We start from the raw sequence: 16,410 nt of genomic DNA on the forward strand, positions 1-16,410 counted from the left end.
CAGTTATTTGGGTGCCCAGGGAGAGCTGCCCTCTGCATACTGAGGTTTTCCTCGTTTGGCCTATCCAGGTCTCCTTTTAAAGATCTTAACTCAGATGAAAGGGATGCCAGCCACTCCACTCTGCTCTTCTTCTGCAGTCGAGTGCTGAGCAGCCAATGAATCAAGGTGGTGATTCAGCACAAACGCAAGCTCAACACCACAGGGACTGGACTGGCTCTCGTCAAAGTGCCAAGAACCACAAGGGTAAGATTAATGGAAAAGTGCTAACTAAGAAATACCTTCCTGCAGGAATGTCTTTTGTCCCAGTGCCTGTCACGCCAGCAGACAGAGACATACAGTGATGACTTGCTGATTTATTGATGAAAAATAAACATGAAGATTCAATAAAACAGAAGATTCGCAATGCTAAACAATGGAAAAGGGTGAGAAGCAGGGAATTACACCTGCTTTCCAAATTTCCAAAGGGCACTAAAGCTTTTTCTGGTTTGTTCTCATACAGCTTATGTTTGCATGCAGCATTTCTATTCTCTTAAGTATATCATTTCCCTGTCTTGTTGTATAGCACAATATTTACTTCCACACTAGATGATAAATCAGCCACTGGAGTTAACAGAGTACTCTACAGAGGCCAAGAGTTTGTTCACATAATTTAACCCAGTAATACATTAGAGTATGCTCTGTCCTGTGGCTATATCAGGCAGACTGTTCTTCCCAACCAAGAGGAGTATGTGCAAAACCTACTGGTTAAAGAAACCATGCAGTCACTATCTAACAGACTCACAGAACACAAGTTCTTAGTTTACTGTATGCAGCTGAAACAATATCTAGGGAAAAAAGCCATTATTTTGGTGCTTAGACCATTTAACTTACAAATACTCAAGCAGTGCTGTTTCTACATATTTGAGATCTGATACATAAAGACTAAGTAACCATATTCTGGGTTAAGATTTCTATAAACAAAAATGTAAACTTTTATCTTACACAATTCTCTATTGTTTCATAGCTATTTTGCTACTGCCTACTATTTACACTCCAGACAATGAAGTCAGTTTTGTCCTTTAATTTCCTTGTAAAGGAAAACAAATACAGAAATAAAAAAAGAAATATTTAAATGAATACCAGAAGAAAAAAATTTCCATTTGTATTGGAAACACATATGCCCATTCTGTCTATAAACTACAGAAATATAGTGTACAGAAATAGTTCTATACATTACAGAAATAGTCATTATTTATAAATTCTTTAGAACCCTGATGTATTCAGCCCAACAACATGGTAACATGATACATCTGCAAATCTTACATCTCCCAAGTCTTACCAGGCTTCAGGCAGATCTGCTGAGGGACACGAAGAAGCAAAAATCATGTTTGATTAAAAAAAAAAAACCAAAAGTAAAACAATTTAATAAAAAGGCAGAAGGTGGTACCTTTTAGCAGCAGATGAAAGAGTTTCTTTTCTGGCAACAGAAACAGAGGAACCGTGGCTTGTTTTCCTGCTTCCTGTACTCCCATTAGTTATACAAGACATCGAGATAGCTTCTCGGAGGCTTGGCTGACCTGGAAAAAAATAATATTAAAGAAGAACATTAAAGGTTTACAGCTGTATCAAAAGACCTATCTAAAAAAAAAATAAAAGCTCTCAGATATGGACCTGGTATATATGGCAGCAGCCCCAGCATACAGGACAACCAACCACCTAGACTACAATGTGGCAAACTACCTAGGCTACTACCTAGACTAGAATGTGGCAAACATTCATGAAAGCCTTGAGTTAGGCAGCTAGAGATGGGAGACCAGGGACACTAAAAAAAGGCAAGAATATGTTCTGACAGGAGTCAGTTTCTCTACTGCCATGCTGCCATTGAACACTAGTTCAGTGACATGCCACATCTCTTTCCAGTTGTGATCCACAGGGAGAATTATAGCTAATGGCTATAGCTTGGAAAAACTGGTAGCTCCAACAGCTGGGGGACTGCAGATCTGATTATTTACACTCTGTTGTTCAAAACCATCACGGATCGGATAATAACCACATGAGGTTTGCTGATTTCAACTTGTTTGTTTTTCACTGAAGTTCAAAGAAGTTGCAGACAGAAGTCCTCTCTGTACTGAAAGAATTAAGTTAAGATCGTGATTTTTAAGGAACAACAAAAATAAAAAAAAAATAAATAAAAAAAAATCATGTTTTTCAGCTTGTTTTCAGATGCCCCTTCCCTCTTAAAAACTTTTTAACCTTAGAGAATACACATTATAATATAGTTATTAAGTTCCTGATATAGTTCCTTCATAGAACATTTGCCACATCCTGTGAACATTTCAGACTCCCTCCAGGGATGAATCAAGACTGTATATGCGAAGAAGGCTGTTGTCTGTCAGATGCCCACTTCACTCATTGCAGAAGTTTGAAACTATGCAGTGAATGTGGGAGGGGACTGCAAGAAAGATGGGGCTAGGGGAAGAAGTGAAGGCTCTTCTATTTAAAGAGCCAAATGCTAGCCTGGCAATTGGCTTCCAGACCTGCCTATACCACAGGCAGTCAGTGAAATACAAGGCATTTTACTCAAACCTGACACTTCACCATTCCCCACTAATTGTGTATCTCTCCTCTTCTGGATGACTTATTTCTAAAGGTCTTATTCAGAGAAGAGTTTTACCCACTCCTCCCCTTCCTGGTTTAGCCTCTGAAGCAATACCTGGTCCTGAAAAAAATAAAAGTTCTCTACCACTCTCATCCTAAGCATCAAAAAAAAATCAGCAGTCACTTTTGACCCCCATCTGCATGCCACACCCCCATTTCAAAAGCAGCAAGTTATTACTGCATCTTGTGGGGCTGCCATTCCCAGGCAACAAGCACGAAGGATGCGATTGGCAGGAAAATAACAGGTCATAGCAGGCTTGGAATAGTGTGAGATAGATAAGGCATGAGGCCAGACATTGAAGATAAAAGTGAGGAGTGAAAAAAGCAGTCAGGGAGAACAGACTGAGCTGAGGACAAACTCACACAGATGCAGCGTTTGAACAATACCAGCATCTGGTGCATTAGTCACATGGCAGCTCTGTCAGGCAGGCTGAGAGGCAAATTATTTCTTATTTTAAACAAGCACTTTACATTCAAGAAATACTCACCCAAGGGAATATTAGATTTCAGAACTATGTGGATGAAGGCAGAAATGGGCTGCCCTGCTCTAACCATACACTGCCTCAAATGCACCAGAGCAGCCTGAGACCACATCTGAAATTTAGATCAGGAAAGCCAAAAGGAGCACACAGATACCCAGGCAGAAATGATAATAAAGGAAATATGAAGAAAGTAAAGACACACTGAAATACAGAAGCACCGCAAAGATCATTGCTCTTCCTAAATTCTGCATAAATTGGCTTGGAGTGATCAGAGGCTGATTATTTGCAATGTACACATTCAGAATAGATTTCAATATGAAAGTTCATATACCGTAAAAAGCCTATAAGGCTCAAGAGATTTTTACACACCAGCACCCCTCCCCGCATAACTTAGATGCAAGAGCAAAAGTGCATGAGTTTAAAAAGCACTTTTACTATTAGAAACCTATACACTGGCTTCTTTTAGTCTCAGTGACAAAGTAAATCATCTTCTTTGTGGAGATGCATAGTATCAAGGCCTGTGATTCACTCTTGAACTGCAAATGACCTTAACATCTTGGTCTGCTCGTCCTAACAGATCAGTGCAGTGCCTCTCCAACCAGCACCAGCCTGGCTTTCCAGAAACATGGATCAGGAGCCACAGTAGCAGTAATTCTCAGTACAGTGGGGAAAGCATTCAGCGGAAAGCATGAAGAACAGGGGCACTACAGACACAGTACAGAAATTTTAGAAGACAGGGACAAAAACCAACTCAGTTTCCTGAAGCAAGGAGCACACTGCTATTTTGTTCACTGATGGCATCTAGAATAATCTGCCCTACTAGGTACAAAAAGTTAGTTCCTGCTTACATCCAAGGGCAAAACTGTTTATGAATAAGAATGTACATCAGTGAATACTGATGACAGGAACACGCAGTGCTCCACACAATGAGGAGTGCAGTAATAATAATAAAAAGGATCGTGTGGCAGTTTGGGGGTTGTTTTTCAGCTAAGTAGATGTCGATGGTAGATCTGCAGAGTACTTCATAGTTTCAAGAAGTGGAATGTAAAACTCAGTTTGAGATGAAGATTTTCTAATCAAAGAATAAACAATTTTTGTAAAATAACAATTTAAACATAACCCAGATCTCTTAAATCATTCAGTTCTTGAAAAAGTGACCAAAAGATTTGGACACAGACTGAAATATCAAGATCTAGAAAAAAATGCATTGACAGATATTTTTTTTCAAGTGTCAAAAATAATATATCAGACTTTCTCACACTTCAGAACAAACTTTTGGTCAGTCACTGTTCAGTGTGCTGCACCCACTGTGAGATAAAATGTAAAAAACAACAAAATGAAAAAAGCCACAAACATCCCAAACCCCAAATCTAAACAAGGCCTCTCTCAGACTCTGACTCTTTCTATATTCCACTTTAACTTGATATTCCAAAGCGACCTTTACAATACCTGTTATTAAAGGGAAATAAAACCTGAAAATTTCAAGTAACCATCTGCAATTACATATAAAAGAAATGTATTTAAATTATAAGCCATAACAAGGAAGGTCAAGTTTAAGCGCTATGCACATTCCAGGCAGAGGAGCCCTGAAGCCTGGCTGCCCATGGCACACAAAACAAGGATCTTCCCAAATGGGTGAGAAGCCCAGGGAAGCTGATCCACCAGTCCTAACCATGCAGCCCTCTGTGACTTTTAATCAGGACATCTCTACAGTCAAAAGATGTCAAAAATTAAGTGTTACAACCCTCTTCACCACAGAGATAGTCCTTCATAGTAGTCAAGCAACTTTGCTTCAGAGACCTGGGAAGTAATGAAGTGGCACAGGAACACACAAATTCCAGATCAATAGACTAAAGCAATTGTGTTGTCTGAGCACTGGGATCACACATCTCTGCCAGTATGTCATATGTCACCTGCTAGCATAAACAGTCTGAAATTTTTCAGACTGAAGAGCACTCAGCTTTATCTGCTAGTTTGGTACAAAAGCCAGACACAAACTGAACGTAAAATGAAAGTCAGGGTATGGTGACCAGGACTAAAGCCAAATTGTCAGAGATCAAAGTGGTAAAAATTGTCTTTTATGGATAATGCACTCATCTCTCTTCTGATAATTTTCATAGGATGCTATCTGTTGAGTTCAAAAGAAGCATTTCATTAACGTCTGTCAAGTGTACAAGTGTGTGAATGAAAGATAAGTAGGATTAGAAAAAACAGACCACAGTAAAGAACCAAGAACCTAGCTTTTTCAGCCTTGATTTTAACTAGGGAAAATCTGAAACTAAGCTGTAAGACACAGTGGTAAGTTTTGAAACTCTGTCCTTTAGAAACATGACAGTTTTTCTTTCCAAACATACATGGTAAGGTACTAATGCTGAGGATCAGAGGGGAATTGACTTCTTTTTCCCAAATCCAGAAGTTACCATTTTTAATGTTAAAATATAGTTTATTATATTATATTACTAGTTGTGTTAACTGGAACAATGATTTGATTATGTATCTTTCTATTTGCTGATATTGTACAAGTAAATGTCTTCTCTTCTGAGAATAATAAAAAAATAACCTTTCTTCAGGTAACTCCAATTTAAAGTAAGTGGCTGCAGCTACATTGAAATGACTTATCTGGACACTTCATTCAAATGGATTAGAAACAGCTGACTATCCAAGTCTTTCAACAAGTTTAAAATACATCATTTGCAGAAAAACTTGACAAAGTTTTCTACATTTCAAATATGTTACACACCTAGAAGTTTTGTGCAAAGGACAAAACTGCGATGGGACGGAAGCCAAATGAAAGAGTCCAGTGCAGGGACACAAAGATGATCAAGGGAGTGGAACATCTCTTTTATGAGGAAAAGCTGAGTTTCTTAGCTTGGAGAAGGGGAGACTGAGACAACCCCATCAATGTTTATAAATATGTAAAGGGTGAGTGGGAGGAGGATGGAGCCACGCTCTTCTCAGTGACATCCAATGACAGGACAAGGGGCAACAGATGCAAACTGGAGCATAGAAGGTTCCATATGAACACAAGGAAACATTTTTTTACTGTGAGAGTGACAGAGCACTGGAACAGGCTGCCCAGGGAAGTTGTAGAGTCTTTAAAAAACCTCCTGGATGTGTTCCTCTCTGACCTACATTAGGTGATCCTGCTCTGACAGGAGGTTGGACTCAATGACCTTTCAAGATCCTTTCCAACCCATAACATTGTGATTCCTGATTCAGTACTCTTCTACTAAAGAAGCATACAGTGTGCATTCAACTACACTATTAGTCACCAGAGAACCCACACAGGTGAGCCACAGAAAAACAAATTGAAATAGTTCTAAGTGTGGCAGAACAGAAGATTTTATCTGAACTTCCTTCCTTAAAATCAAGACATCAAAACCAAACTAGAAATTATGACAAATCCTAAACTTCAAGATGCTATAATAAATTCATAGAATCATAGAATTGGCTGGGTTGGAAGGGACCTCAGAGATCATCAAGTCCAACCCTTGATCCACTACCGCTGCAGTTACCAGACCATGGCACTGAGTGCCACATCCAGTCTCTTTTTAAATATCTCCAGGGACGGAGAGTCCACCACTTCCCTGGGCAGCCCATTCCAATGCTTGATCACCCTCTCAGTAAAGAAATTCTTTCTAATGTCCAACCTGAACCTCCCCTGGCACAACTTGAGACCGTGCCCTCTTGTCTTGCTGAGAATTGCCTGGGAAAAGAGACCAACCCCCCCCTGGCTACACCCTCCTTTCAGGGAGTTGTAGAGAGTGATGAGGTCTCCTCTGAGCCTCCTCTTCTCCAGGATGAACAGCCCCAGCTCCCTCAGCCTCTCCTCATAGGACTTGTGCTGGAGTCCCTTCACAGCCTAATTGCCCTTCCTGCTCCAGGACCTCGATATCCTTCCTGAACTGAGGGGCCCAGAACTGGACACAGTTTTTGTACCAATTGCAACTAATTTTTGCAACCAATTGCAACAATTGTACCAATGCAACTAACTACAGTCGCTGCTCTGCTTCCAAAGCTTCAAAGGCTGGAACATCCCTCAGTTCATGGAAGATGCTGGCAAAGGAACAGCTTAGGGGCACCAAAACTCTTTTCAAAAAAGATTTCTGTATTCTGAAGTGTATGAGGAAAAATCTTCAGCATTACTTTACTGACATAGTAAAAGGCAAATTCTGATTGAGGCTTCTTAAGTAGAAGAAAAAAATTGAATCATTTATGTTAGAAAATCTAAGATCACCGAGTCCAACTGTTAGCCCAACAATGCCAAATCCACTACTAAACCATGTCCCTGAGCACCACATCTACATGATTTGCAAATACCACCTCCATCACTTCACTGGGCAGCCTGTTCCAGTGCATGACACCCCTTTTAGGGAAGACTTTTTTCCTAATATCCAATTTATACTACCCCTGGTGCAACTTTAGGCTATTTCCCCTTGTTCTGTCTTTGTAACCTGGGAAAAAAGGCCAACACAAACCTTGTTACAACTCCCTTTCATATAGTTTATTACCATAGAGTGGTAATGTCTCCTTCGCAGCCTCTTTTCTCCAGACTAAATGAGTTGGGCTCTTGATCTGACATCCTTCTGAGGGGAGAAGCCTTCAATCTTATGTGACCATCCTCAGGCACTTCTGTGGTTTCTAACCCATCAATAACTCTTCCATTTTTGCTGCCACATGCATCTCCATTCCCTACCTCCACCCAGATGGCAGATCAAATGACCTCCCTGGCACTCCATCCCTGAAAAACTGGTGTGTTGCCTGTCTCTAGCGAGCCTCGTTTTATCCCTTTCCTCCTTCAAATCTAGTTTAAAGTCCTTCAGTGAGCTCTGCTAACTCCTGTGCAAAGGTGCTTCTACTTCTTTGAAAAAGGTGTACCCCATTTGTTGTCAGGAAGTCTTATGTCATGTGAAGTGGCCCATAACCAAAAACCCTCAAATCCTGCTGGTGATACTGGGCTCAGAGCCATGTATTGATTTGTTAAGTCTTCCCATTCCTTCACTCATCATTTCCTGAAACTGAAGGGATAAAGGAGAATGCCACTTGTGTTCCTGATCCCTTAACCTGTCCTCTCAAGGTCCCAAAGTCTCTCTTGATTGCACTCAGACTTCTTGTTGAAGCTTCATATCTGCCTACCTGTAAAATCAATAATCTCAGGGCTGCACCAGGGTAGGAAGCTTTCTCTTCACATCTTTTAACACAGTTGCCATGGAGGCAGCAGAGTTCCCTAAGAAGTTGGTCAGGCTGGTATATTGGGCCTTATGTGAAGAGCATAGGCCAACTTAACTTTGGTGATGCCTCCCAGGTGAACAAATCCTTGCCCTCATAATTGTTTAGTTGTGCTTGCAGAGCCTTGTATGTTTTATGCAAGGACACCTTGGAAAGTGGGGAAGTCATGGAGCAGTAACCTGTCACCATCACTTCCTACTCCTAAAGTCACAGTGTTCAGCCAGATGGAGAGAGAATAGGGAAACCTTTTGTATTATACATCTTGTCTGTCTATGGTGCCTGTCTCAAGGTAGGTAGGGGCCAATTCCAGTAGCTGACCTCTGTGTCTCACACTACCTGATCTTTCTCAACCTATTCACCTCCCAGATTTCCATCACTAAGCAGAAGAGTTCCTGTATCTGGGCACACCTCCCACAGGTGTTCACTGACACCACCCCATACGGGTGACAGAGCACAGAGCATTTTCAGCCAGACACCTGAGTGGCACCACATTCCAACAGAAGCTCTGTCTAGGAAGCTCCAACAGTCCTGGTGGGTGCAGACCTTAGAGAAGCCATGGCTTTCTACTGGTTGGTTACCATTTCTCCTTGTTGACCCAGCAGTGCTTGAGCACCCTTCCTGCATGTTCTTCCATGTGATCTGCCATGCCATGCCACTGCTGACACACCATGCCCGTTTTCCCACCTTGTTTGTGGGGGTCACTATCACTCCCCAAGGGCTTTGTTAACTGCAGAAGAGCGTGGGCAGCATTGCTCCTGGCCCTGTTCAGGTCTCTTCAGCCTCCTGCAGGCTCCTAGTGACTCTCTTGGCTCCTTGAGGTTTCCCTGGGTTCACGAAACCTCCCTGTGCACGTGCTCAGCTGCAAATCCTGCCAGCACCTTGACTTGTATTGTATGAACAGATGTTACAGAACAAGACCCTAGCTGTCAAATAGTGACCAATATAAATAAAAAAAAAATTCTGTTCACTACCTATCTTGTTTAATAATTTGATTTCAAGACAAAAGTAAGTTTTTACAACCTTTCTTATCCTTAGAAAAATTTTATCTAGCTTAAAAAAATACAGATGTTTTTTACACTTTTAGTCATTGGAGCCAATTTCACAAATTATAACCAACAACTGGCAATTAAAAAGACATTATTTGTTATTTCCTCTTTAAAGGAAAAGAACTACCTGAATAGAGGCATGTTAATATTCAAGTTTGAGAATGTATACCTAATGCATAAACACCTTGGGATGCAAATGAATCTCTCAATAGCTAGATAAATTAACTTCAATGTTAATAATTTAAGAGTTATTTAGCTATTTCCTAGATATATTTTATAACTGGTGACTTAACCTGCCAATGTATATATTTATAACTATAACTGATCCTTATAGACATAAAGTAGTTTTTCAGGTGTTACACTCTAAAGAATCATGAGGAGCCATTCCCCTGCTCTGATGCTTGACTCTTCGGGTTGACATTTTAAAACCAGAGAAAATGAAAATGAAGACACCTTTGGCATGGTACATTCAGTTGCTTACTAAACCCACAGAGCCCTCTTCCTCCACCATCCACCCCTGCTATCTTATTATTTTTCTATACTTTCCCAGACAAACCATCTACTTAACCAACCATCAAATAAGCTCCATCCAAGCAGAGGAAATAAAATTCTAACTATGGTATTCTGAAACAATTTTATATACTGAGGGAATCAGTGATGAAAGCTACTCAAGTATTACACACAAGACAAATTTTCTTTGAAAAAGTTAGTGGCACTATTTAACCCTTCTAATATTACAAGTTTTGGCTTAAGGAGCAATGTGAAGAACAGCAGAGTACTGCTCAGAAGAGTTTACCCACACTGCCTAAAAAAAGCACACAAATGCACAAAACATGTCAAAAACTGGAAAAAGAATAGGGATACTTATTACCACAGCTGAAAAACACTCCTCTACAGTGCTCTTCTTCTTCAAGGAACAAAAGTTTTAGGTTATAGAAGAAGGAAAGAAAGAAAAGTATTTTCTTCTGTACTTCTCTTTCCTTAAGCTTAGTTCATCTGGTTAGTGACTCAGTTTATTAATATCCTCTAGACTCAAATTCTTTGAAAAAAGAGAAATATATTAAGAACATCAAGAATATTAAGTACGATGGAAGAAAAAGAAGTTTAAAGAGGAGGAGAAGGGAGAAGATTGGGGAAAAATGGAGAAGAAATACAGAAAAAATAATTTTAATGCAGAAAGAACACATGGCACTGGACCCAATAGCTGGAAAACCCATTAAGACCTCATGAGTATCATTATTTGTTATGTGAGCATACAGCCTGCAGATTTCAACTGGACTATTCCCATGAGTAAAATGACACACATACAAGCTTGCCAGGTTAGTCTGAATTACACAAATAAGATCTATACTCCATCTCTACCATAAGCATTTTCCTATCTACGCTTCTATTTTCTGTTCCTTTAACAATTACTGATTAAAAACAAACACATACCCAGTTATTAGAACACTTCAGCACACTAAAATATATTAAGAATGAAACCATACTCCAAGTCTATAGTATGCTTTCATTAATGAAGCTTGCTAAACACATGCAGTCAATTTTTGTTAATATAAAACAAAATTACTTCATGTTATTTAAATTAAACTGTTGCTGAGATAAGGTAGAAAGTGTGTCTGAAGTGCCTTGCTTACATTAGTGCAATGAGATGGAATGCAATGCAAGACACTGTGTTTAGCATTTTTCCACTTGAAGAGACATTGAAGAAGTACACTATTTCACATCAGAAATGGGAGCAGAAAAGCAAATAAAGCTTTCCAGGTTCCTATTGTAAAAATCCACCACAGAAAAAAAAAAAAAAAAAAAAAAAAAAAAAAAATTAAAATCTGCATTTCCAGTACATATCTGCCTTTGCAGCCCCCCAAGGTCACCACTTGAAGTAAAAGAAATGTCTTTCTGTCTGCCAGCCTGCACTGTCATAGGAGACCCCTCTGCAAACTGCCATCCACTGCTTCAATTTCACTTTGTGAGCTGAATTTGCACAAGTTATCTGATACCAGTTCTTCTCCAGGCAATAGGAAATGCCCCTCCAAAGGTTTAACCTGTCTCCTCATTACTTCCGAGTCCAGAAAAAGGACACGAACTCTTTGTTTCTCTACAGGCAGACATCAGATGTACTTTCCAGTAGGTAGCCACTTTTTCAGACAAGAGCTCATAATCCAGTTATATGATTAGTCTGAGATATTTTACTGGTGCCATTGTGTGCCACAAACTTGTCTCCACACCCAGAACCTGAGGGATGAATTCTCCTTTTGCACACATTTTGACACCCTGAAAGATTTTAATAGGTTTACCAGGCACCAGCTGTGAGCCAATCTATCTTGCTGGCAGCCACAAGTACCAGACTGCTTTATGTTTTCCTTTTCTTCAGTGTCCAGGTAATCTTTGCGTTTGGAACTTTTTCTGAATGTTAACAGCATCAATCATGCATCAGCAGCAGAGACATGTGGCAACAAGAGCACAGAGCTGCCAAAAGCAAAGAACTTCCCACCAAAGAAATGCTTCTTATAAAGCCATCTATTTAAAAAGAAAGAGAAGGAGAAAGAGAGAGAGAGAAGGAGAAAGAGAGAGAGAGAAGGAGAAAGAGAGAGAGAGAAGGAGAAAGAGAGAGAGAGAAGGAGAAAGAGAGAGAGAGAGAAGGAGAAAGAGAGAGAGAGAGAAGGAGAAAGAGAGAGAGAGAAAAGGAGAAAGAGAGAGAGAGAGAAGGAGAAAGAGAGAGAGAGAGAAGGAGAAAGAGAGAGAGAGAGAAGGAGAAAGAGAGAGAGAGAGAAGGAGAAAGAGAGAGAGAGAGAAGGAGAAAGAGAGAGAGAGAGAAGGAGAAAGAGAGAAGGAGAAAGAGAGAGAGAAAAGGAGAAAGAGAGAGAGAAAAGGAGAAAGAGAGAGAGAAGGAGAAAGAGAGAGAGAAGGAGAAAGAGAGAGAGAAGGAGAAAGAGAGAGAGAAGGAGAAAGGGTGGAAAAAGACAACCCACAAGCACCACCCTCACACAACTATTCCCCCCAGGCCGGGGGACCTGCTCCCTCATCAAGCCCCTTCATATTTCTAAGAATCCTGAACACTATCTTTGGACCTTGTAATTTCTGCTTTGTGTACTTAGCTGTGTGCAGAGATAGAGAAGTACTATCATAGCCTTTCCATTTTGAAAAGATAGTCTCCATTTAGAATGGCTCTGCATTGATAAATACTAAGGAGGAAAAACCAGGCCACATATGAGCGCTCTCAGTCTGCTTTTCACTGTGCAGTAGCAGACAAGTGCTAAATCTGTTGCAGTCCCTACTGGAGGTAAGAAACAACAGAAATGTAGGAAAAAAGACAACTAAAGACTACAAGGATAATGCAAAACTTTTTAGCAATGGTTCTGTCAATCAAAAATAAAGGGATTAAAAAAAATGCAAGGCAGGCAAACTAACACAAAAGGCAAAGATCTCTTCCTGTACTGCTATGGAAGGACTATGTACTTGAGAATGAGAAAAATCAGTAAAAAAAGCAATCTGTACTTCTTTTCAGCATGATTTACATTCTGTTCACAACACTTATTTTTAGCCCATGAAAAACTGTTCTAAAGACACTGTTGAAGAGGGGAAAAAAAAAAAAAACCTGCAAGATTTTAGAAAAGTCATTTCAGCAATAAAGAACTCCTGTTAGTTATTGTCTCTTACTCAGATTAAAATTCTTTCGTTTAATAGAAGGATTTAGCATGGCTTCTTATGGTACTATGATCCTTTTAAGTTCTGTTCTTTAAAGTATTTTAAAAGTATTTCACTCACTACGTTGCCATGCTTCAAATTACATGCATTTCTCTCAGTGTTTTCAGAAATATATACGTGTGTATTATGTTTGGTCACTACTGATGTTAGCTTGATGTATTGATGTATACTTCTGTGAATTAAAGCTTTGGCAATTTTTTTAAAGAAAACCTCCCTACAGTATTTACCATGAAACTGCAATGGCTGTAATGCTGAAATTCAGATTCTTGATTTCAGGATTGTGAATACCAAAAAAGGGGATTTTGAACAAATACAATAACCTTTGCAGCAACCATGACTTGACTAGTAAGAGCCTGTCATGCACCCACTAAATACTTCAAAAAAAAATTAACTTCCTTGAGTATTATTTTTGTCTGACAATTCATATCTTCTGCCAATCCTACTTATTTCTCCTTGATAAAGCATTTCAAGTGTTCATTATCTATTGAATGAACTTAAAATATAGAAGTAGAAGCTAAGGTATTTCAAAAAGCTATGTACAAACTTGTTTTGAAATAGTTATTAAAATACTGATGTTAAGTTTATATCAATATTAATCTCGAGCTCATTCTTCAAGTTAATTTTAGACTTGTACAAAATTCCAGTGACTATGTGGACATTTTCTTCTGTGACACCTTTATCCCATCTATATGAAGCTGATTCAATGATGAACAGTGAAGTTAATGTGTTGGTATTAGGTAACTGAACACAACGAGGACTCATCCACTACAAGTTAAATACAGTGCAAATTAGTCATAATTCATTTAAATTCAAAGTATTAGCTCAAACATGTACATCACTGCCACAGCCCCCCTCTCTTTCTTCACAGTTACATGTACTTGCCATTAATCTGTAGAGATATGGTGGCACAAAGCTGAACATGATCAGATATTCCACACACATACACACACTCCAAGAAAAAAATTAATTTCTTTTCCACAGAACAAATTCACCTGGAGAACTCACTATGGCCTCAAGATCCCCAAAGTCCCAGTCAGGAGCCACAGCAACCTTGCCCTGCCTGCATGCAGACTTTGGTGGCTATTAAAACAGCACCAAACCAAAGGTATTTAGCAATGTTCTCTGCTCCTCTCCATTTTAATGGGAAGAATAAGGCCCTATGTTGTCCACATTTTGCCCACAGCCTTCCACTTGGATGTTTTCTTCTTCTCATAATTGACAGCAAAGACTGATTCAGTCAAAATACTTGGCTCGAGCTCTTTTTACACAGTTAGAGAAGGCAGTCTCAATCTTGAGACTGAAGATGCACACTGGGTATACAAAAGCTGCCTTTATAAGCAGGGATAACAGCCTGACATTTAGCATGCAAGAGAGAATGGCAGGATTCAGAGCCCAAGCCAATTAAGCATCATCACTTCCTTCCATCTGGCACAGAGACTGCAAAAACACTTAATTACACAATTTGATCTCTTTGCCACATCTAAAATAATTCAAACTTTCAGCATTTTCAGCTTTTTTTATTTTTAGCCTGTAGAATGCAGCCACTCAAACAAAAATAGGCTGTGATGTGTCAGTTCAGTGTTATACTGGCACTGGTGTCGTGTGTGACTGAGCCCAGACAATGCTGCACTGCATGGTCTGATGGGCTTACATGCACCCATGGTGAATTAGAACTGTGAATCACCTGAAATATGACATAACCTTTTATTTAATCAGGGGCCTAATATATACCACAAATATACATAGCCATAGTTCTCTCTTAATATACAATTTTAAGTCAGAGTAAATTCAAACAACTCAATTCAAATAATTGTCCAGAATAGAAATGTCCACAGAAAAAAAAAAAAAAAGAAAAAAAAATCAAAACAAAACACCAAAAACTATATAAAAATTAGCACAAGTAGCATCTAGTTTCTTCATTTTTGAACAGTCCTACATATTTCAAGGTTGCAATGTAAAAGCTACAAGCTTCTAGCCAAAAGAGATACTGCTGAGTAGCTACATGGCCACTTCTTACAAAAAACCTACTGGTGGTGAATTATGTCTGTATATGAACAAAAATTTCCTATATTCAGAAAACTTCCTTTTTTTAGGGGCAATATGCTTTGGAATTTTTGTTTGCTTTTTTTAATTTTAGGAACAGGGGGACAATTAGCCTGTAACATGTCCCTTCAGCTCAAAATATACCTGCCTTTCAAATCAGACAAAAGGGGAAAAAAGATGGGATCAATGGAGAACATTTATAGCATTCTGACTGTAGAAAGAATTTACCCAATATGGGCTTACCTTTGTTTGGTGCTGATTTTCTCACAGAAGCTACATGGTCTTCAGAGATAGCAAGACGCCTGAGCACATCAGCCAGAGCTGCTTTTAGCACAGTGATTTCATCTTCTTGCTGCTGCACTCTCAACTCCAGGGCTGAAAGACGGTCCTGGACATCAGATGTACTTGCAGCTGAGATGCTGTCATCTGTACAGGAGGAGAAGAGAGTGGCATTTAACTGGTTTGTTCTAAACTAAAAGCCACAGAAGCAGGATTATGTCTGTCCCGTCGTTTTGAAATACTGAAGGCATTCAGACATGTTCAGGCAAGGAAGGAACAGATATTATGTTCAGCACATCAAATTAATGCTTCAAGACAGAAATGCTACTAATCATTAACTTAGAAGACTTAAGGAGTGTAGCTTTACTACAATCTGAAGAGGAAATGTGTTTTCTGTTAAAATAGTGTAGAAAGACAAAAGATGCTTAGCAGTACAAAGAAGGCTGAAATTAAGGTTATTTAAATAGCCAAGTGACTGAAATGTGATTCTTTATTTTAAAACAAGATGAAAAGCTAAAAAAATAAAATTGAACATAAAAATTTTGCTAATTGCATCAAGTGGCAATCTCAATTTATATAGTCTAAATCAGAGTTCTAAAGTCCAACTCTTTCTCTCTACCTTTTTTCATATCAGCACCCCACATGCACCAAAAATACATGAGACATTCTAACATTTGGCCTGAAGTGAACAAAAAATAAATACGCTACAAAAAGGTTCCAAAAATCTGTTTGGCCACACAGAGCTAGATTAGCATTGAAGGCATAATCCAGCCAAATCTGTTCTTCAGTGGTAAAAAGGAAATTACAGCTTCTGCATACTCTTTGCCTTTGACAGTTCTTTGCATTAGCTCTGCCAAGCCAAAATAACACATAACAGATTTTTGACTTTGGCTGTTCCAAAAAATCACAGGCCAGCCACTAAAAAGACCCACAATAACAAGGTACTGAATTTCCAGTCAATCCTGACTTAGGCCTCCTGAAAACTCAGG

At 39.2% G+C, this 16,410-nt stretch overlaps 1 protein-coding gene across 7 annotated transcripts in view; it reads right to left on the bottom strand.

The window, feature by feature from the left end:
* The window catches only part of EML4 (EMAP like 4), a 158,062-nt gene that overhangs the window by 59,189 nt on the left and 82,463 nt on the right, over nucleotides 1–16,410 (bottom strand). For all 7 annotated transcript variants that reach the window (XM_071739514.1, XM_071739509.1, XM_071739510.1 and 4 more), the window contains exons 2-3: nucleotides 15,386–15,568; nucleotides 1,427–1,556 (exon numbers count right to left, since the gene is read on the bottom strand). In XM_071739514.1, coding sequence (XP_071595615.1) covers nucleotides 1,427–1,556; nucleotides 15,386–15,568 — 313 coding nt within the window. The remainder of the gene's footprint in view (nucleotides 1–1,426; nucleotides 1,557–15,385; nucleotides 15,569–16,410) is intronic.

Source organism: Heliangelus exortis, chromosome 3 (assembly GCF_036169615.1).
Source record: "Heliangelus exortis chromosome 3, bHelExo1.hap1, whole genome shotgun sequence".
In the NCBI taxonomy this organism is placed as follows: Eukaryota; Metazoa; Chordata; class Aves; order Apodiformes; family Trochilidae; genus Heliangelus; species Heliangelus exortis.